At 43.2% G+C, this 22324-nt stretch overlaps 2 protein-coding genes across 3 annotated transcripts in view; both read left to right on the forward strand.

The window, feature by feature from the left end:
- The first annotated feature begins 361 nt into the window (after nucleotides 1–361).
- MRPS6 (mitochondrial ribosomal protein S6) overlaps nucleotides 362–22324 on the forward strand; it is a 45681-nt gene continuing 23718 nt past the window's right edge. Inside the window, exons 1-2 of the mRNA XM_075172126.1 lie at nucleotides 362–663; nucleotides 10272–10370. Coding sequence (XP_075028227.1) covers nucleotides 619–663; nucleotides 10272–10370 — 144 coding nt within the window. The 5' untranslated portion in view covers nucleotides 362–618. The remainder of the gene's footprint in view (nucleotides 664–10271; nucleotides 10371–22324) is intronic.
- SLC5A3 (solute carrier family 5 member 3) lies at nucleotides 471–21555 on the forward strand. Of its 2 annotated transcripts, XM_075172106.1 has the most exons (3): nucleotides 5379–9189; nucleotides 9601–9895; nucleotides 14515–21555. In XM_075172106.1, exon 3 carries the CDS (start codon nucleotides 14817–14819, stop codon nucleotides 16956–16958), a length of 2142 nt encoding a protein of 713 aa, XP_075028207.1. In that variant the 5' UTR covers nucleotides 5379–9189; nucleotides 9601–9895; nucleotides 14515–14816; the 3' UTR covers nucleotides 16959–21555. The 2 variants fall into 2 exon arrangements, with proteins under 2 accessions (XP_075028214.1, XP_075028207.1); XM_075172113.1 differs by lacking the exons at nucleotides 5379–9189; nucleotides 9601–9895 and adding an exon at nucleotides 471–663.

Genomic DNA, 22324 nt, shown 5'->3' on the forward strand with positions numbered 1-22324 from the left:
GGGGCCCCCGGCGCCGCCGGCACTGTCCTCCCCCCCCACCATGTGCGGTCTCGGGTGTGTGTGTGCGCGCGGAGGGGGGGAGCGAGGGGGCGGACACAGTGGAAATTTCCACTCCCTGCAGCAGCCACAGCCGCCGCCGCGGCGGGAAGGAGGAAGGCGGGCGCAGGCCCTCAGCCGCCGCAGGGGGGAGGCGGCGCCCGCGCCGCGGCTCGGCCCGCCCGGCTCGGGCCCGCTCGCCGGCGGCGGGTATCCCCCTCCCGCCCCCCCTACCCCCGGACCGGGGCGGTGGGGCAGCCCGCGGGCGGGCTGGCGGGCCGCGGCGGCCCCCCGGCGGGCGGGCGTGTGTGCGGCGGAGGCGGCGCTTGGCGCGGGCAGGGGGCGGTGCGGCGGAGCCTGCGCAGCTGCCGGCGCCCTTTAAGCCGCGCCGCCCGCCCGCCCGCCCCGGTGTCTGTGCAGCCTGGGAGCCGCGCGGGCAGGAGCCGCCGCCAGCACCGCCTGCCGCCGGGGACGCGCCTTTCTCCTCCGGTCCCCCCCTCTCCGGCATCGCCGCCGCCCCCTCCTCCCCACCACCCTCTGCCCTGCCGCATCCCCGCTCCTCCCGCCACAGCCAGCTCTAAGATGCCCCGCTATGAACTGGCTTTGATCCTGAAAGCCATGCAGAGGGTGAGTGAGGGAGGGGAGACGGGAGGGAGGGAGCCAGGTGGGACCTGACAGACCCCCAGCCCCTGCCGTCCCCTCCTTGCCTCCTCTCACCGCCGCCGCGTGCCGGCCTTGCCGCCGCAGTCGCACGCCCCGGGCGCCCGGCGGGGCGGGGGGCGGCCCGGCCGGCCCCTTCTCCCGGAGCGAGCCCTGCCCTCCCCGCCCTCGCCTCCGCGCTCTGAAGCGGAGTCGCGCAGCGTGCTTCAGGCTCGTGTGTGTCTTTCTCTGCCCTTTCCCCCCTTCCTCTTTTTTTCTTTCTCCTCTGCTCCTTTGGAGAGTTTGCTTAGTTGCTCCCCTAGAGCCGCAGTCCTCTGCTCTCCCCCGTCCCCTTTGGTCCGCAGGTAAGCAGATCCCACACTTAGCGAAATAGATGCATTTCTCCTCTGTTATTCCCCCCGCCCCTTGCCTGGTGCAAGTGAACTTAGCCCTTTCCTTGCCCCTATACATTGGTGCTAGCACATCCCCCTCCTCCTCTGCAGCACCAGCGCTTTCCATTGCCGTGTGCTTCACCCCGCCCCCCCCCCCCCCCCCCCAGCACCTGCGATGGCTTCGCTGGGTACCTTGCTAGGTCGCAACAGCCCCACGCTAGGTCCCCTCGCTTCTGGGAGGCCTGGCGGTGAGCCTTGGTGTGGGAAAGCAAGGACTCGCTCCGGCAAGCTTGCCCTCGCGGGGTGCCAGCTCCCTGCCCCTCCAGCCCCCCTCTGTACCAGGGAAGTCTCAAGAATTTTTTTTTTTCTGCCGTTGCTAACACCAGTTGAGCTCTGCTGATACGGCTCGCCGTATCGCCCACGGGAAGGGTTGCTAGCCGTTGCCGCTGTTTTTGGCGGCGTGATGATAAGCCGTGGTGTAAGCAAGTGAGGTTATATGATGCTCTTTCTATTTTACAAGAGCTGAATCAGTGCGGGGGGTGTGCGTACTTGTGTGTAAAAATAAGAATTAAAATAGAAACATCTCTGTGTAGATGGGACCCTTTATTTGGAAAATAATAGCTGATACTGGCCCTTCTCTAGTACCTTCTATAGCCTTTGTTTATCTGCTACTTTCCAGCTTAATATGCAGTGCTGGTGTTGGAATGTAGCAGCACTTCTGCTAGGCTGTAACCCTTCTGATCTGACCCAGCGTGGACATGCCTGCTCTCACATTTAACCTTCATTTTAATGAACACCTATATTTGTCGTAGAATAGAAGGAAGCTAAATAGCGTTGCTGTGTTTCTTTTGTAGTTACAGGAGCATGTCTTCATGTATTACATGTGCTACATATACTAGTACATTTCCATTCATTTTACATGTACCATGCACATGTCAGGCTTGGCTTTTTTTTTTTTTTAACTTGGCTTAACTGCAGAAGCTGTAGTAGACTTCTCAGGTGAGTCCTCTAGTGGAGAAATACAGCAACAGGGAAAAAATCTGGTGACATTGCTGCACCACCTCACGGAGCAGCATTCGCTCTGACAAAACACGCTGCTTTTGGACTTGACTTGGGTTGTCAACATGTGGTGTGTTTTTTTTGTGGTGGTTTGTTTTTTGTTTTTTTTTTTCTTCTCCCTCACCATCAGTGTATAAACCACAGGTAAGGTGTCGAGATGCTTTTTGTATACATGCTGTTAATGTGGGAAATGCATTATGCCATGCAGACAATATAAATGCAGAGCAGGACAGAAAGTGTAGCAAATCTGACATAATACTGAGACGTGAATAAACTGACTACTCTGAAAGGATGCCATGGAATGCTGACTGGTGGAAAGGATCTTTGGTTCCTAAGATCTGAGCAGAGATGCAGGGATAAGCTTTTAGCTGTAAGATGCTTCTAATGAGCATTGATGCACTCACGATTTAACATCTGCAACCTTTTCCTCTTTGAAGTTTGACACTCTAGTGTATTCTTTCCTGATAGATGTATCTTAAAGTGTTTTTTAGCTCTGTGATTATGTTAAAACACTGAAGTTTTGGTTCAGGTGTACTGCTGTTTTTAACCTACCCTTGCTGTAATTCTAAAATTTAGAGAGTCTATCTCTAGATGCTGTTTTTTTGTTGCTGTTGACAGTACACCAGATTTAGGTGCTTTTTTGTGTTCCAGTATCTTGCTACTGCTGCCTTTCTTGAGTAACGAGAACGCTTGAAAAAAATTTCTGTAGTGGTTGTATGCTACTGAGTATGTACTGTTATATGCTGCTGGCAAGGGGATTGCTCTGATGACCCCCGTAGCAGTGCATAATCTCGACTAATGCTAACTTAGTCAAAACATGGAGACCTGAATATGGGGCTAATAAAACAGTCTGAAATTACGGAGTGACTACATAACTCCTTCCTGTAGAAGTTGGAGAGATCATATACAGTCCTGAATAAATTACATTGCTTCTTAACACTAGTGCTTCCTGATGAAGCTACCCTGGGCAGGTGTTCACTGTCCTGCCCTGTCAGTCCCTCTGTGCGGTGGCTGTGTGCTCCAGTGCCTGCTTTATTCTGAGGCTTGGGCAAGTACTGACTCTTCTCATGGTGTCTGTGGCATCCCTCCTCATCTGACAACTCCCCTGCTTTGCAAAAAAAGTAAGCCCCTGCCGCCTGGCTTTCTTGTGCTTTAGGGCTGTCGTTAACTCCCTGGCAGCTTGAGCGCAAACCTCAAAAGATACAGTTTGGTAGACTTTCATGGCTCTCTTCAGAGGAAAACTATGTGATTCTGTGGGGTTTCCCCCACCCACAATTGTTTTTAATAGTTACCTTGGCATTTTCATAGATCTAGGCAGGATAAATCCCTCAAATTAATTTTTGTTGCTTTAAACTCTGTTGCTCCCTAGCACTGCTTGTGTTCAAGTCGGGGATCCCTCCTCATTCTTTTCTTGCATGTGGCTTCTGTTGTGCAGCTGGTCCCCTGCCTACCCAGCTAGCCTGACGTGGTTACTGGGCGAGCATGACCCCTCAGTCCTGCCTGATGCTCCCATGTCCCCTTGCTTCTTGGCAGACTTCCTCAGAGCCTCTTCAGCTTTCCTTTTGTGTCTTAAAATGCAACACCCAAGAGCTTGGGGAGGGGGGAGGGCGAGGGGGAAAACTTTTACTTTCAAACTTTGTCACCAGTTGTCGGCATGTACTTTTCACAAAAGCTCATGACTTTATTCTGAAGTCAAAGCTGAGCAGCCATTCTCTGTCCTGTTTTGTAGGTAGCGTATGATCAGGTAATTGACTTGTACTAGAAATACCTTATTTGTAAATTGCCTGTGGACAGAGTCCTTGATCAGCAGAGACCCCAGTCAGTGACTCTTAGGAAAACAATAATAAAAAACCCTAAAAGCACCCCAAAAATAAAGAAATAAAAAATTACTTCTCTGTGGCATCACTGTATTTGAAGAGTAGCTGCAGTGAGGGACTTGCATTGTGTTACTCTGTGTGTGAGTATATGGAGGAGATGCTTTGGGGAAAAAAAAAGGTACGAGGCCAGTGAAGTGGCTGGAACTTAGGGTGGAAGTAATGAATTTTGCCCACGTGTGTGGCTTTCTACACTCCAACATGCAAATAACAAATAGTACAGCGAGCTTGGGGAGTTTGATGGCAGACTTGTTATCAGTAGTGTACAGATGTAGGTAAAGAACCTACCCTCAAGAGCTCGAGTCAAAGACTACAGCTGCGGTGAAGGTAGAGGCACAAAATGAAGACACAGCTGTTCATGCTCTAAACTTTACTATTCATAGCAAAAGATGGATTTCTAATTATTTCTAACTTTCTCCCAGGAGAGTCATCTTCAGCTACTAGTGGAGGGATTATGGTAGAGCAGGACCTTCAGCAGGAAAAGGTAGTGACCTGCTGGTGAATTATCAGGAGTTCTCGCTTGCTGGAGAAAGGAGAGCTCTTCAGGGAGGCTTCCTCTTCCTACCCTTCTCGTCCTGCCGAAACTCCCTTGAGAGACCGGGGAAGGAAGTGGGGGGGGGAGGGAAGGGAAGGAAGAGCTGGAAATGGCTTCCTATTGCTCTGATGCTGTTTTGCAGACTGACCACAGGGCGGCAATGCGAGACACCCTCCAAGGAAAATTGGCAGCCTGGGGAACCTAGGACAGAGAGAGAAGGTGGCGGTATTCCCATGCTGTTCTTGCTGCTGCTCGACTCTTGCGAGCTGGGACACCCGTCTTCAACAAAACAACTTTGTAACTGGAACCGAAGTGAATGGACAGTTTGAAAATACTTTATATTAGAGTATTTCACTAAAAATGAGGAAGCATGTCAATATTTTACTAGCAGGGTACTTTTCTCCCCCACTTCACCTGTAACAAAGGACAAATACATAGTATGTGTCGTAGTCTAAAACCTAATTACCTTGTTTCAGCAAATATCCAGACTAGGGGACCCATCCACCCACCTCTGTAATATTACAGTGAATCTGGGTGCTCAGTTTGACTGGCATGTTCACACAACTTAACTTGTGTTCAGCATCTGTTTGTTGCCTTTGGAGTGTGTTGCCATGTTTCAAGAATTCCCTACCTGCTGTGGAGATCATTAGCTACGTTAGGAAAGCCAAAGTAATGGGCAGTAGTGTTGCTTGATATCTTGACTATTACACTTAATTGCTGTGTAGGCAGCTGCAGCAATTGGGCTTTTGATATCTTAGTTGCTAGGAAGAAGTGGGGGAGAATGAAGAGGGCAGAAAGCAGGCAGATACTGGTTTTTTCTTTCCTTTCTGGTGAACCTACCTGTTCTTACAGTTGAATTGTACATCTTCCCCGCCTCTCTCCCCTACTTAGCAGGTTAAAATTACACAAAAGTTTTCCTCTATTTCCTTTGACTTTTTTAGTAGGCTAAAACAGGCTCTTCTTCACAGTATTATGTCTAGCAGGGAAGGACCCTTGTGTCGAGGGTGGTGCTGGAAAGAAGACCAAAGAGTTGGAACTAAAAACAAGATTGGAAAACCACAAGATCTAGTGTTGCCTCTCCTGTAGGAGTCAGCTTTTTGTTTTCTGCCTTAAGCATTTCCATAAGAATAACTGGATTTTGAAGTGTGTGATACAGACAGCATTTGAGAATTATACCCTCTTGGCTGACATTTGCCACTTTTCAATCTTAAAACTTGAGAGTGTTCCTCTTCTAAGTTTCTGCTAAGTGTGGCATATGTGTCTGGCTTGGGTATGGGGGGAGGTAGAGGATTATTCTCTTCTACAAAATAGTTTTAAGTGTTTTTATAGCAGATAGTTGTTAGCTAGGTGAATTTGGCAAAGTTGTCCAAAGTGAGTACTAAGTTGATGGCAAGAATAAAGGACTTGAAAGCCTGTTGGTTTATGCAGGCTTCTGCAGTGTATTGAGTGATGTGCTTGAGTGAGTGTATGTAATGGCATGCCCTGGTTAGCTCTGCCACTCTTGTTCCCTAAGCTGTAGAGCTGCAAGTCTAAGTGCTGAGGCAGGACTGTGGGCAGGCCCCTGTGTCCACACTGGAACTGGCAGACTTCAGTGGGATTTGGCTAGCCCCTCTTCAGTGGGCAGGAATGGTGACTTAACCTTTAAGATACGACTTTTCTCTTTGCCCCCGTTACCTACTTAGCAATGTGCTCTTCTCTCTTGGCTGTGTATCTCTCCTCGTTTGTTCACCGTGTGTATGTATACGTGTGGATGCATCAGGTGTATGAACAGTGAGATGCTTGTAAACTTCAGCATGAGAGCAGATTGTCTATCCTTTAACTGTTGAAAAAGAAGGAAGGAGAACCCGTTGTGATAAAATAGCATTATTGCTCTCCATTGTTCTAAAAACCCCACTGACTCTTTTAAAGATGTCCATTATATCACTTAGAATAAGCTGTTAAATTAATTCAAGTATGAATGTGTGTATATGTTTGCTTTCCTCTAATACATCGTACATACCATATTTTGTAGTGGTGGACGTTTTTGCTTTCTTTACATATCCTTTCAGGAGATGATTTCTCCAATTCCCTTGTTCCAGAGCCATAATGCTGGCGATTTCCACCCAAAAATTACTTCGGTGGTTGTTGATTATTGATCAAGTAACTTGCTTTTTGTCAGACTCCAGCCACAGCAGGCTGCTAATTCTTTTGAGCCGCAGCTGCCCAGACCTCCTCTGCTAGTTTGTGGCAATGTAAGAGTTGCTTATGTGGAAGCAGTTGCTTGATAGAGCTGCATGTACCGGCCTCTGTGCTGCTTATCCGAGGGCAGCAGGAACCACGGGGCACCAGGTTGTTCCCTTCAAAACCACCTGCCCAGTGGACCAGCAGGAATACCTCTGGTGTGCATTCTGTAGAAGAGCTGATAAGAAGCTGAAAGGAGGGAAAAATAAAAGGGAGGACAGATAGGCAAAATATAACTAGTTATGTAGAAGAAGAACAGGAAAGATGGGAAGTAAAAATAAGGAAAGAAAGGCAAGATCTGTGTAAGTGAAGGACCTGTACTGGGGGAGCACTAGTGCAAATACTGGTGCTGGAAATGAGATACTAAAGAAAATGCATCACCCCTGGTGAGGAGAGGGAAAGAAGCAGATGGTGTAAAGCAAGGGTCATGAACCCTAGAAATATGATTGTGAGGAACTACATAGGAACTATTGTTCTGCTATTTCTCACATCTTTTTTTAATCCTGGTTTGTCCACTTGCAAGCCAGTCCTTGTGCTTCAGTTATGCAAATATCTGAGGAATGATAATTGAAAACAAAGGTACGTGGCAGAGCATGGATACAGGAGGGGAATGTGTTCAGTGGAGTTGAGGTGTTTGGGACTATTAGAAAAATAAATCAATTTTCGATAGCTTTTAATATAGGTGATTACAAAGCTTGACGTAGAATAGCACTAGTTGTTTTATAACTAAGATAACTTTATTTAAGCCTTGTTTTGGTGTCTTAAAATCTTCAGGAAGGATCAGAAATCTTGCAAGAGCACCCAGCAGACTAGGCAGCTTGGAGGGCCTCAAACTTAAATTCTAGGATTATGTACGCCCCTGAAACTTGTGTCTTGCCTTTCATTACAACTTGTGATGCTTTATGTTCTTGGAAAGATTGTGGGCAGCCATAAATGTGATGGAAACTTGGGGAAGTCCTAAATAAGCTTAATGAGTCTGGTTTTATTTTTTTATTCTCCCTAGAAATTCTAGGAAGAATTTCTTCCTAGTGTTTTGCCCAGTTGCATGGTGACTGACACTTCCATAACTCCTTTCTCATTCCCCAAGTAACTTCTGAAGTCTATACTCTCCTAGTCAAAATCCTTTTCAAATGGGGTGGACCAGCACATTTTTCTAGGCTGAGTATGCCAGTTACATCAGTTACTACTGAATGTGATAACCACCAACTAGATCAGATCTTTGTACCTTGCAGCTAAAGAAAACGGTCACCTTCAGTAGTAGTAGAGATTTTACAACACTTTCTGATGGCGTGCTTCTTATAGGGTGATAACGTTTGTCTTCTACATCCAGAAAACCTGATTATGTGGTCCCAAATCCTCTACAGAAATCAAATACTTGCAAGTTTATGTTGTTTTACCCATTCTCTTGCTGTTGCTCTTAGTGACCAAGTACTTCATCAAACTAATTTAGGTAAATGGTACTTGCCAGTGGCAGTGAAAATGTTTATGCTTCTGAACTTTAGGTTGCCACAAGAAGGAGTTTGAGTCTTTGGGCTCAGTGTCCTGCTGCAACTTCCAACTTAGTATGTCAGCTGATGTCTTGACACACTTACCTGGCAGGGAAAATTCTGCCTGATGCTGCATGATGCCAGAATCTTGTATTTTTTGCCATTTCCTGGAGGAGACACCCCCTGTCACATCCATTAAAATGCCTTGCTTTCCTTGTTTGCCCCACTGTTGACCATGTGCCTTCTCAGTACCCTCTTTCCTCTTCTGCTTCCGGTTCTTGTGTAAAAGGAAGAACGTCATCTGTCTGCAGTTGCAAAGAAAAGCGTGGTTTCCTTGCTGAGGGATGGAGCTGCTTATAGTGACAACCTGCCTTTGGGCATCTGAGCCTCTGACAGTCATCTGCCTGAGTTATGGCAGAGGCATAAATGATTCTGCTTGTTTGCCAGGGAAGAGTGGCCCAGTTCCTCAGGGGTGCTGAGCAGCAGCTGTACTTTCTGCTCTCTTTGGAGAACCCAGATAACATCTGTCACTCATGTAAACATAAGCCAATTCTTTGGGCTGACAAGGGGAAAAGGAAGTACTTACCTATGTATATTCTTTAAACTAATGGTCAGTTTAACTTAAACTTAAGCTGATGGATAGTCTTTCTTAAGACCCGACTAAGATGACTACAGGATGTCTAGGTAGGCATGGAGAAGATAGTCTGTCTTTCTGGTATCTCTTTCTTTTAACAATTAAAAAGGCATGTTCTGTCTCCTTTCTTCTGTCCCCAGCTTAACCCCCCCTTCCCCTTTAGGTGTTTGGAATTTTTGGAAGAACAGTGGAAGCAAATAAATCCACTATTCCTGACAGAGTGCTGCGGACTGACTCATGGGGAAAGAAACCATCCAAATGTGAATGCCACAGGCAGTGGCATGAAGTGGCTTGCTGAGGCACTGCTAGTGATGTAGGTTTCAGAAAATAAGCCATCTTCCTCTTGCTTTGCAATTCAACAGTACTGTAGCTTCTGTTGTGTTTACGGAGTACTGAATGAGCACTGCAATAAAGCTGCATCCTCTTTCTTCTGCCCTTCTCCCCCCCCACTTAATTTGTGGCTTGGTGGAAGACCTAAATAGGTGTATACACTTGGGATGGGAGGGAAGAATGGTTAAAAACAACAACTAAATTGATCTACTGCTCTACCACTGTCAGAAACAGTGCCCTTCAGATTCAGTTGGCCCTGCAGTACTCTGGTTACTGCTTCTGTGGTAGTCCACAGTAGCATTACATTTCTGACTGGCAAATGCAGTGTAGTTCTCTGTTTCTTCTGCTGAACTGCATGCTGTGAGGTTACTTACTTCTCTCATGTCTCCTTCAGCAGTCCTTTAGAAAAGAATCGGGAAGAATGTATTGTGGAGCAAGCTTCTTTTTCTGATGCTGCAGTAAAATGAAGACCAGAACTGGAGCGATTCCTGAAACTCCAGACAAAAAAAAAGTGCATTATGTGTTCATAACAACTCCTTTGAGTGATCGACTTGAACCTTGCACCTCAAATTGGTCTTTTATGGAGTGATGATTTATAGAGTTGCCTCTGCAGCACCTGTGTTCTCCAAGGCCAGCAGAAGTGTTGATGCAGTACCACTTTGGGGCAGCAGAGCATGTGTGGCAAAGAGGTTAGTCAGGTTGGTGCTGGTTCAGGTAACATGTAAATGTGGTGCTCTTCTACTCCACCTTGTTGAGCTGCTGGGAATGCCAGTCCAGACCTTAAGTTATTTATTAGATGCTACAGGTCAGTTTCTGCCTCCGAGCTTTCCTGCTTCCTATGACATACCCTGTTTGTCTCAGGTGGGATTCCTGCCCGGCTTCTCTGCCCCAGCTCCTGGTTTACAAGGGAGAGTCCTGAAACTCCGATCTTGGATGCTTAGGGCTCTGTTGAGCACCTGACAAGGGTAGCCCCTGCTTTCTGAAGGGCGTGTACTACATAAGTATAAGTTGATGTGTATCAGTTATTCCATAAAGAACATTTGTGCTGCTTTTTTTTTGTTCTAGAGTGCTGCAATAAATGGAACGAAGCTTTTTCCCCTTTTGTTTTTTCTGAGAGATAGGCTACTTCAGACAACCTTGTGTTTACTGTGGAGCAGTGGACAGGTAGGAACTCACTTGCGTGTCCATAGCAGGTAGCCTGCAGTGTGAGCAGGCCAGACAGCACACTCGAGGGGTTGAATGTTGTGCAGGCCTGCTCAAGGCATGAGACTTTTATTCTTTTTTTTTTTTGGGAGAGAGATTGTTAATATTTTCCATGTAGGTGTTGAGCCTGACAACCTGGGTACATTTCTTCCATGCAAGTGAGTTGTTCAGTAGGTAAGATGCTACCAGTATGAGTCAATACCCCTGCTTGAAGAAGGTAGAGAAGAAAAACATTGTTTCTAAAGAAGAACCTCAAAACTTCTTCGAAGTCTATGAACAAAGTTAAGTATGTACTTAATTTGCCAACAAATGATAGCAGAGGACACCTGTGTGATATGTGGATATGTGGGCATCTGCATCCTCAAATTAACCCTTAAAGCGTAGGCCATTGGGACTGACTCTTCAACTGTAAGAGAAAAGGGAAGTCAACTGAGAAACTTCCCATCTGCTGAGAAGAGAAATAGACTGAAGAGAAAACAAATAGTTGCTTTAGGGCTGGAGCAGTTTGATTCTGGCATATTTAAAGACCCGTCTTATTAGAAAAGCACTGTGGAGAAAGTTTTCCTTTAAAACAATCATACAAATTTCTCCTAAAAATCCCACCCTAAATCTGCTTCACATTATCTAATATCTCTTCAGGGAATTGCTTGAGACTTTTTTTTTCCTCAAAGAACAGGCTGCCTGTTGGAGAGACATATGCATTGTTTCACCAAAGCTGTAGCCCTCTATCTTCAGACAAGAGGGAAGCACATTGTTTTGTGTCTTTGATATGATCCAGCCAGAAAATAGCCTTAGGGAAACAAAAAAATCACAGTCCTTGGCAGCAGCGCTGTCTTTCTGTCTTTTTTTCTGTCAGTGCCACAATGTACGCTGTTCTAATAACTTGAGATTAAACTCGCATGGGGCATCTCAAAAGTCCTTCTTAAGACTTGAGGTCATAACTTGCTGAAAGTTCAGAGGGACGAGTCTCATTTTCGTAATGAAAAAAAGTTCCAGGGTTATTTTAGAATTAGGTCTAATAAGAAACTGGTACAAGAAGCTACTTTAGTACAGTAATTTAGTGACAGTGCAGCAAACGTGTAGCGGCTACTGAAAACTTTCCACGTTCCTGCTCAAGCAAGCTGAACCCTGCAAAATTCAGATGTTGATTTACAAAGGTGATGGTTCAGGTCTCTCTAGACTGCTTATTTCACATGCATGGTCTGGCTGTACCTTCCAGTGGAAAATGCTCAAGAAACTTCACGTGTTGTTTATTTTGGTTAGAATGAGTGCATTGTAGTTTAGCAAGTATCCTAATTGAGAAATGTCACAATTTATTCAAGGACAGCTGCATCTTCTACTTACACACTTTTCAGAGAGATTTAACATGCCTGTAATAGTCACACTATGAGCTGGATACCTCTTGTATCAAATAGATGTAGTTTTAACAAATATTTTTGTGATCTATGCATATTACTGTATGGTATAGTTTTGCAAGGTCATTGATTAACCTACAGGGAAGATGGTGGGAAGTGAACTAAAGTTCAAGTCTAACATTTTTCAGCACAATAGAAGACGGAAAATATTGGTTATTGTTATTTCTTTAGCTTGCCCATTATTCTAGTTTTCTGTATAGTAGTTTTTCTTTCCACTGTGCCTGGGTAAAATCTCTTCTCCCCCTTTCCTTAAAATATTTATGGTTTGGATATAAACATTATAATGGAGTTGCATTTGAAAATTTAGCTGATTGTAGTAAAAGACGCAACACTAGTAAAGTCTTACTCAAAAGCGCTTAAAACTAAGAATAGTACATTACACTTGTATCTGATGGTGTTATATGATCTGAAGTGTTTATAATTTTGTGTTGGATTAAACTAATAGACCATTAACTTCTGCTACATTTGCGGGTGGGGATAAATGTGAATTCTTCTATGGAAGAATTTAAAATACATCTGTGGTTTGAGGCTTATGAGCATGATAAATTTAGCACACTACTGGAATCAGCTCATTTTGTGCCATGTCTCCGTAGTCTCTCATTATTGGCTATAACTCCAGTAGAATGAATATCTGTATTCTCATGTGGGTTTGTGGTGGTGGTGGGGAACCCTTATTATCTTTTTTGATTCTGAACTACTCTTGAAAAACAGCCAGCTTGTACGAATAACATGATTGTGAATTTCTCCTTAAGGCTGAAGTTGTGGTTTGCTGTAAGCTATTTTTAAAACACATCTGCCTTAATGAGAAGTACACATTCTTATATCGGCACTGTTGCTGCCTTCAGTAATACACAAAGTAAAGCGGGGGGGGGAAGTGTGTGCATTTTCAGCCTTAATTATAGTTTTTATTATGGTTTATCTGAGAATTTGTAATGTTTTTATTTACTCTTTTTTAAACAAAATGAATATGCTACAGGGATGCTAAACAGGAAACCGCCCAAATACTAGAATATGTTATCTGGGTGTTTGTATTAATCATAGATGAATTAATAGGGAAATGTGAGCTTCAGCGTAGTGCCAAAGCACTTCTGCAAATGAAGTGGAAGGGAGAATTCCTGAAGCTGATGCTTGTAAGACTTCTAAGACTGGTAGACCTCATGCTCAGAAAAAAGATCCAGTGATTTTTTTTTTCTTTTTTTTTTTTTTTGTGCCTGTATTACCTTTACCAATGGGTGGGAAGGAGGAAGGGAGTCAGACCCTGTTCCTTACTCTTCTGTAATAATCTTGAATACTAAAGATTTGTGTTCTGATCTTTGGACTAAACTGGTTCTTTGCTTTGGTCTTCTCTTCCCTTGCTGTGCCCATTCCGTGTAGGAAGTAGAAGAATTTTATGTCCCGCACTCTCTAAACACATTAAATGGTTTTGGGTTGATATAGGTAAATGATACCTTCCAAGGCATAAATAGGAGATAGGAACATCCTACTTCTACGGCAGAGGTAGGAGCCAGTGTGCAGCTCTTCGGTGCCCCTTCCTTTCCCACCTGTCTAGTTGTCTGCCAGCAAATCTTTTTATTATCCCCTTCCCTCCACTTTGAGCACTTCAATCCTGCTTGCCTAAATGAGTGCCTGTTTCCTGACATGCTTTGGTAGCATTGGGTGTGATTGGGGGTTTAGGAATAGAGCGGCAGGGTATGCTTTGCCTCAAAACCTTCTACCTCTGATGTTAGTGGTCCTCTTCATGCTGGGATGCAAATGATGGTGCTGGGAAGCAAATGATGGTGCTGGGAACAGCACTTCCTGTCATCCTAGCAACTGTGACTGCTACCAAAATCCATGCAGTTCTCCCTCCTGTGCCTAGGGTGCTCCCAAAAAATCCTGAAACCATGCGGGTGTGGGTATGGCACATGGCAGACAAATACCATAAAGCCGGATGTCAGGTGTAGTTTTGCTTTTGTCACTTGCTTGAGTGGGACTTTTTCTTCACTTAGATTACATGGGATATGTATGAAGAGCTTTCAGGGTAGAATGTAACCCTGTGATCATCTGTACCCCAGACAACTCGTCTAAAACCTGCGGAATAACCTTGATTCTCCAGCTGATCTTAAATTTATGTTGTTTTTTGACAGCGTTGTGATTTCACTTTGATTTTTAGCTCTAGCAGCCAGCTGGTGTCTCAAGTGCATGCATGTGATGCCAGGATCTATCAAGATTTGTGGGGTGCAGTGCTAGCGCAATACAGGAAATGACTAGGCAGGTTAATGCTCCTTAGAGGTTTTTTTTTGTTTGTCCCCTGCCCCCCCCCCCCCCCCCCCCCCCCCCCAGCAGATTGCTTGAAAGAGGAAGGCCTGTTTAGTGGCTTGAGAAGTAGACCTGCGAGACTCTAAAGAAAAATAAAATGTATTTCTGTTCCTTGCCTTGTTCTGGGGAATTTGGGTCATTTGATACTCCAGAATTGCTGCGTCCCTTAAGGTACTTGTAAACATTAAAGTTGACTTGTAAAAGGCATTACTACTTAGTTCCACAAATATTTAATTATGTGTATTATGGATTGCATAAATAAAGCAGGAAATATAAGGGGGAAAAATCTGTGGTGTTCAGTCATTGTTTTACTAGACTTCAAATTTTTTCTCATTACTTCATGAAATTCTTCTCTAATTCAATCTTTGTCTTTTGTCTTTGCTGCCTTGCAGGGTTGGTACAGTAGGCCTCACTAAACTTAGCTGCAACTAAGAATTTCTCCTACATCAACTGAGTTAAGGCTGATGCTCTTGTGGAATGTGGATTAAAAGTGCGTGCTAAGTTCCAAATTTCCATTTGAGAAGCGGAGAAAGTAAATGTACCATAACCACCAGCATCAGGACAGCAAACCAAGGGACAAAGAATTTGATCCACAGTGTTGATATATGTTAACTGGTTCACGTGTTGCTTAAAAGACGTTTGCTGGGGGGCGAGAAGTGGACGTCAGCTGTGCGAAGTCATTTTGTTTACAAAAATGAGGGCTTCTTTGGAAACAGCAGACATTGCCATTGTGGCACTGTACTTCGTGCTTGTAATGTGCATAGGTTTTTTTGCCATGTGGAAATACAATCGGAGCACCGTAAGTGGCTACTTTTTGGCAGGGCGTTCTATGACCTGGGTAGCTATTGGTGCATCTTTATTTGTGAGCAATATTGGAAGTGAACATTTCATTGGGCTCGCAGGATCTGGAGCGGCGAGTGGATTTGCAGTAGGTGCATGGGAATTCAACGCCTTAATGCTTTTGCAGCTTTTAGGATGGGTCTTCGTCCCAGTCTACATCCGGTCGGGAGTATACACCATGCCTGAATACTTGTCCAAGCGTTTTGGAGGGCATAGAATTCAAATATATTTTGCAGCATTGTCTCTAATTCTTTATATCTTCACCAAACTCTCAGTTGACTTGTATTCAGGGGCACTTTTTATTCAAGAATCGCTAGGTTGGAACCTCTATTTGTCAGTTATCCTCCTTATTGGAATGACTGCACTGTTGACTGTGACTGGAGGTCTTGTGGCTGTCATCTACACAGACACCCTTCAAGCCCTGCTTATGATTATTGGTGCCCTCACGCTTATGATCATAAGTATTACGGAGGTTGGTGGGTTTGAAGAAGTTAAAAGAAGGTACATGTTAGCGTCACCAAATATTACGTCTATCTTGTTAACCTACAATATTTCCAATACCAATTCCTGCAATGTGGACCCAAAGCCCGATGCTCTTAAAATGTTGCGCGAGCCAACAGATGAAGATATTCCCTGGCCTGGATTTCTGTTGGGACAGACCCCAGCTTCTGTCTGGTACTGGTGTGCTGATCAAGTCATAGTTCAGCGAGTTTTAGCTGCAAAAAATATTGCTCATGCCAAAGGATCCACTCTGATGGCAGGCTTCTTAAAGTTGCTGCCGATGTTTATTATAGTTGTCCCAGGGATGATTTCACGAATACTGTTTGCAGATGATATCGCCTGCATTAATCCGGAACACTGTTTTCAAGTCTGCGGGAGCAGAGCTGGATGCTCTAACATTGCCTACCCACGTTTGGTGATGAAACTTGTGCCGGTTGGTCTGCGGGGACTGATGATGGCTGTGATGATCGCTGCACTGATGAGTGACTTGGACTCGATATTCAACAGTGCCAGCACCATATTCACACTTGACGTCTACAAACTCATTCGGAAGAGCGCGACGTCTAGAGAACTGATGATTGTAGGAAGAGTCTTTGTTGCATTCATGGTAGTTATAAGCATTGCCTGGGTCCCAATAATTGTAGAAATGCAAGGTGGTCAGATGTACCTTTATATTCAAGAGGTAGCGGACTATTTGACCCCACCGGTGGCTGCTCTGTTTCTTATGGGTATCTTTTGGAAGCGTTGCAATGAGCAGGGGGCTTTCTATGGTGGAATGGCCGGGTTTGTTCTTGGAGCGATACGGTTGATACTGGCATTTATTTATCGTGCGCCGGAGTGTAACCAGCCGGATACTAGGCCAAGCTTTATCAAAAACATCCATTACATGTATGTTGCAACAGCTCTGTTCTGGATCACTGGGATTGTGACCTTTGTAGTAAGCCTCCTCACGCCTCCGCCTACGAAGGAGCAGGTTCGGACGACCACTTTCTGGGCCGTGAAGAACAGGAATGTAAAAGAGAATGCCGCAAAGGGGGAGCTGTACAAAGTGCAAGAAAAGAGCATCCTCAAGTGCAATGAAAACGCTAACCATATCATTCCAAACGGCAAATCGGAAGAAAATATTAAGAATATTAAGCCGGAGGATATCAATCTTCTGGTTACTTGCAGAGATGACAGCAACCCGGTGATTTCTGTGAGTCACTCTGAAGTTGAGACACCAGTTGATTGTTATTCAAATGGACAAGCGGCTTTGATGGGGGAGAAAAAGCACGAGGAAGAGACTGATGATAGAGAGAGACATTTGAAATTCATAGATTGGTTCTGTGGCTTTAAAAGTAAAAACATGAACAAGAGAGCTGTTCGGGAGATCGAGGAAGAGACTGTTTGTTTACAAATGTTGGAAGAGACTCCAAAAGTTAAACTATTACTAAATACTGGACTGGTCTGTGTCTGTTCACTTGGAATATTCATGTTTGTCTATTTCTCTCTGTGAGTGAATAGTGAACTTTTAAGGGTATGGCTAAACATACAGAAGTTGATACAGGTCTCTGGAGATTTTGTTTGTTGGGGGTTTTTTGTTTTGTTTTTTTTTTTTCCTGTTCAAATAACATAACTGCAACCCAGGCATTGTTTACGCTATAATTGTAAGATCAACTCAACTTTAGCCTATTTAGAAACCATTTGAGACATGTTGTCCTATCTCTGCTGAAGGCAGAACGTGTCATGTGTTGTCTTTTTTTTTCCCCCTTTTTCCTTTTGTGTGTTTTGTTTTGTGTTTTTTTTTTTTGCATTTGCAGCACTAATCTTTTGTTTTTCCATGTATACATGTATAAATATACCAAAGGCAGGAGGCAGGTGGCTGTGTTCAAAGTCAGGCAGTTACAGAGCTCAGTCAGCATTCGGGTGCAGATAACAAGTAATCATTTACTGATGTGTAAAATCTAAATGATTAAAGCTCTGTCGAAAAATTTTTAAAAGTAAGGCTGCGATGCACGTTGTTGTGTAGTTGTTCTTTGTAACATAGCTATTTTACCTTGGCCAACTTAGCACTTTTTAATTTTGCTCACTGCTTCTAGGTTTTTTTTTCAGTTTCTCATTTCTCTTATGGCAACAACAGGATGATATTTTGTCTCATTTTGTAGCACTTAAAACATGATAACTGTTAGTAGCTTTCTGTCTTTTCTTCTCTGTAAGAAAATTTTTGTCTTTTGATTTTATTCACTGTAAATTCTGTTGCTGAAAAGTTGCTGTATTTAAAAAAAGAAAAAAAACAAAACAAAACAAACAACCTGGAGATGACAAACTGGCAATGGAGGAGAGGGGGAAGAGGAGAAAAAGAAATACTCTTTATTTGGGTTTTGTAGTATATTGAAATAGAAGAGTATATATTCAGCTCTCAGTCCCCAAACCGTTAGGACATCATTAGGGTTAGCCTCTTTTTCTCTAAAAATCTGTACATAGGTTCTACCACATGGGAAAAAGAGAAGTGTGAGACTTTGCATGTCTTCAGTTTGGGAAGCACACTGAAAAATAACTCTCTTCCTCTGCTGTGTACGTCTAGAAGGAAAAACTCTGCAGCCCTAACACTGCTGCATACTGAGTCTGTAAGGGGAAAAAAACAAGTGGGAAGACAAGAGGAAGGGGAAGAGGGGGAAAGAGGTGGAAGTGGTCGTTATTTTCCAGAGTCCTTTTGCCTCTTCTCCCACTTCCCCTTTCACCCTGTCAAACCTTCCTTTTTTAAGGAATGACTCCTGAGGGATTCTGTGCCAGGAGATAAGGAGCGCATGCAGTCGTAATCTGTGTCGGCAATTGAGGTCTGCCCTTAACGATTCTTCAAAAAAAGTGAAACTTTTCCCAGGCGGTCACAGATGATCAGTAGGTCTCGAGATGCTGAGGTTCTTTTCCCCTGAAGGATGGATGCCGGAGGCAGGGATGAACAGTTTCCAGGTGTGGAGGATGTGTGTGCGCAGCAAGTCAGTGGAGCTCAGCAGACCGAAAGGTTGCAAAGCTCGGTCCACTTCCCCCTTGGTAAAGCAGGAGAACGTGTTGCCATCCTGGGTGCTCTCGCCCTTACGCTAAACCAAGTCAGGGCCTGTTTTCGGGTGCAGACGCTAGCTGACAGTGTGTGGCTGCACTCATAGTATTAAACTCCCTTACCTTCCAGGACAGAGAGGTCATATCCAGGCTTCCCATGAAAATAATTCCTCCTGTTGTCTTTGCTCCCGAGCTCATCTAGGGAATTGGTTGGGAGAGCACAAACTGGCTGGGCCAAAAATGGTCTAAGGGACCATGCTGACAGTTCAACAGCATCGATTCAAGGGTCCAGAAATGTTTCCTTGGCACAGTGTAATTTAATAATACAAAGGAGAACCAATACCTATGAGTGAAATAGTTCTGTAGAGGTGAAATTTGGGTTAATCCTGCCATTAGCTGCTGGAGAAAGTTTGCTTTCTAGTATAGTGGTGCCGTAAGCTGCAGGCTGTCCAAATAGCTTTTAATAGTATGATGTACAATACATATTTTCAGATAAAATTCTGAACTTCTGTTTTTGTTGGTTTGTTTTGTTTTTGTTTTTAAATCAATTGAATCCTGTTAATTCCGAGACTTTAAACAGAGGCCAAGATGTCCCACCTTTCTCCACTTTGTTTAGTTGTTGCTGCTGGAAAGTAGATTACTCTAACTGGAAAAACAGTAATAAGTGTAGGAGCAGTGTTGCAGTATGTATAGAAGAGGAGAGTTACCATACCTGAGTCTTGGTGTTAATACCAGTGTGACAAGACACATGTTCTTATGGTTTGTGTGGCTGGCTTCATTCAGAAAAATATTTCAAATCCTTTTTAATGGAAAAATTGTAGTATGTGAAATATCTTAATGACATCTCAAGTTAATTCATTAGTGGGCTGAGTTGGGAAGGTCAGTACTATAAGAAAGATGTAAAACAGTTAATTGATTCTATGCAGGGTAAAGTAATCTAGGGCAAAATTTGATCATAGTGGGATGAAAAATAACCTGTGGAGGGTAAAGATGAGTCTCAGTCCAACAATATCTTCTTGAAAAGGCTGAGATATGGCTAATATGCCTAATTTGGCACAGGGAAAGAGAGACTCGTACCAGGCACTGTCCCTTAGTACCTTGGCATGTCTTTCTATCAGTGACCAGTACTTGGATTTTCCAGACCGGTCCTCTTTGCTCTCAGTATTAACAAATGCATTGCCACCTAACCTGTGAAACCAGGTTAGCTCAGGGACCCTTTTGCTTGGCTGCCGTTGCTTCATCTGTGCTTGCTTTTTTCCCAGGGTGCCTTACATGGTTACGAAGCTGAAGGCATGGCTTTTGTTGCCACCTGAAGTGTGGTTTGCTTATAATGGCTTTTCCCAGCTTGTTTTTCCTCCTCTCTTCCCCCGCCAAGTAATTTGCTATTTAAAGAGAATGCTGTTTAAAGAGTTAATACACAGGATGCCTGTATCCTGTGCAGTATAACTACAGTCAGATCCATGGGGAAATTATCCTTTGGCTGTGGTAGGGAGCCATAATCCTTCAGAAATGTATGGTGCAGCCTTTGACTGTTGAATCTGAGATACTCCATCTCCCAGTTAATCTGTTCTCACTTTTGCTAAAGTAACGAGTTGCCGCATTAATCGCAGTGGTAATTGGCAGTCAGTCAGGATCTTAATAAAGTAATACTTTGCATCCCCCTCATCTTTAGACTGGTTATTGTGAAGAAGCCTTTAAGCAAATTATTTCTCCAGTGTTTTTTCTCTTTAAGTTGTTTAAAAATGTTTCTGTGCTACTCTCTGCCTAATGCCGGCCTCTTCAGTCGTATTCTGTTTTCATGTCTTAGAGTCATAGAACTTGCCGATGTTCTTTGCTGCATATAACCACTTAAAAAAAGGTCTTTATTAGGAAAAAGAAAAATCATAAGGCTTCAAGCAAACTGTCTATTGGTGACAAGTACCTTTCCCTGTGTTATGGACCTTAGTATAAGAAGTTGCTTGAGGGTTTTCTGTAGTGTAAACATGCCTTTGCTAATTTTCTGATCGTGATCTACGTGGAAGAGGTATTAACCCAGGTTAATATGTTTTGGTTTAAACACCAACTTTTTGGTCTGGTAAAACTATAAAAGTGTCTCCCATAATGGAGAATTGGTTCCATAAATTTTAATGCCTGGCCTCCTCCTCGGGACTGGCTAGTCATGCAGGGGTAGATGCGGGAGGACACGTGCTTCTGTCTCGCAGCGATTGGTTTATTTATTGCCTTGAGCTTAGAATGACAGTCTTGAAAAACTTATTTTGGAATGACACCTTTTTTTGTTGTTGTTTTCCTTAACTTATTTTTCTGTTAAGATATTTGAATTTTCTCCCAGAAATTTGTTAAAAGCCTTTTATTTAAAAAAGAAAATAAAAATAAAAAAGGAAGGGGCTTCTTGAGAGCTTAATAGTACTTTCTGGGAGACTATTCTTATTTAATTTTTTTTTTTTTTTAAATGAATGATTTGATGCTATTCTCTGCCAAAGTTTGGGGGTGTTTTTGTTGTTTTTGTTATTTCTTCTGTTAGCTTTTACTAATACCTGAAAGAAAACGGTGAGAGATTGTAAGAAATTAAAATGGCCTTCAATATACCGCTTGTGTATTTTCTACTTCTCCACTTCTGTGTTCCCCTTTCCACCCTAATCCCAGAAGGGCCAGCATGAGACTTCTGATGCAAGTCATGAGAGTACTGTAACTGAGTCGTGAAAAGGATTTCCCACAAGGTTGCAGTGAAGCGGGCAGAGCCATCAAAGGATCTCTGCGCAAACACTTAAAGCAGAAGATGCGTACAACTTTAAAACGTACAGCTTTATTTTTTTTATATATATATTTTTTTAAATCCTAAGATAAAGGAGGTGTTGGGAGATGCTCCCTTTCAGAGAACAGGATACATGGAAGAAGTTAGAGTTGCTAAGCTCTAGCTTTCTTGAGGAAATCTTTGGATTTAGCATGTATAGCGAAGCAAAAATATTCATCTGTTAATTTGGTATTCTGTATGTTCTGTGCCCTTAAATGTAATTGTTTTGAAAATAAAAACTAACCTTGTTATGTGATGTTAAAAAGCAGACTTGTGTGCAATGTCTTAAATTTTTTTTAAGAAAATGTTTGTATATAATTAAATGGTTTAATGTGCTTTAATTGGCCTAAGGTAAAGAGTAGTCCTAGAATGTAAACATATATAATTAGGATTTCTGATTTCACTGTGAGATCTCTGAACTCTCTTGTTTTGCAAAGTGGTTTGTTTTGTTTACAAAACACTTTCGATTATTTCTTTTATGGTGTTGGTTTAAAGGCATTTGCTTCACTTCTGTTCTAATATTGAATTCATGGTATAGTGACATCTGGTGACACTTAGCATTATCAGTTTCACTGTGTAAAGTCAGACACTTTGAGCAAAAATGGTAATGATATGACAATTCTCTGTGTCTATGAATACACGTTTTTAAATGAGGTGGTTATAAAAATAGTTGCTGTGCAAAATGTTAGTAGTCTTCTTCAAGAAGAAAGCAAATTTTCTAATATCACTAGAGCAGTCTCTTCATTCATCTTCTTATTTTTAAAGCACAGTGTCAAAGTGATGCTGCTTTACCTTGTATCTCTGATATAATGTTTTTTTAGATATCTGTGAAGTATTTTTGTTTTTTTGTTGCTGTTGTATTTTTCTGCAAATTTTATATAAAATACCAGTTAATGAACTGCCTTTTTGTTTTTTTTAACTATTCAACTAAAATACATTTCAGACCAAAACCAAATGATATCATATAGCATTTGAAACCTGCCTTTTTCCTTGTCCCTTGTTTTTTTGAAATAAGCCAAATGGGCATGTAGATA

This window comes from Calonectris borealis, chromosome 1, assembly GCF_964195595.1.
Source record: "Calonectris borealis chromosome 1, bCalBor7.hap1.2, whole genome shotgun sequence".
Taxonomy (NCBI): domain Eukaryota; kingdom Metazoa; phylum Chordata; class Aves; order Procellariiformes; family Procellariidae; genus Calonectris; species Calonectris borealis.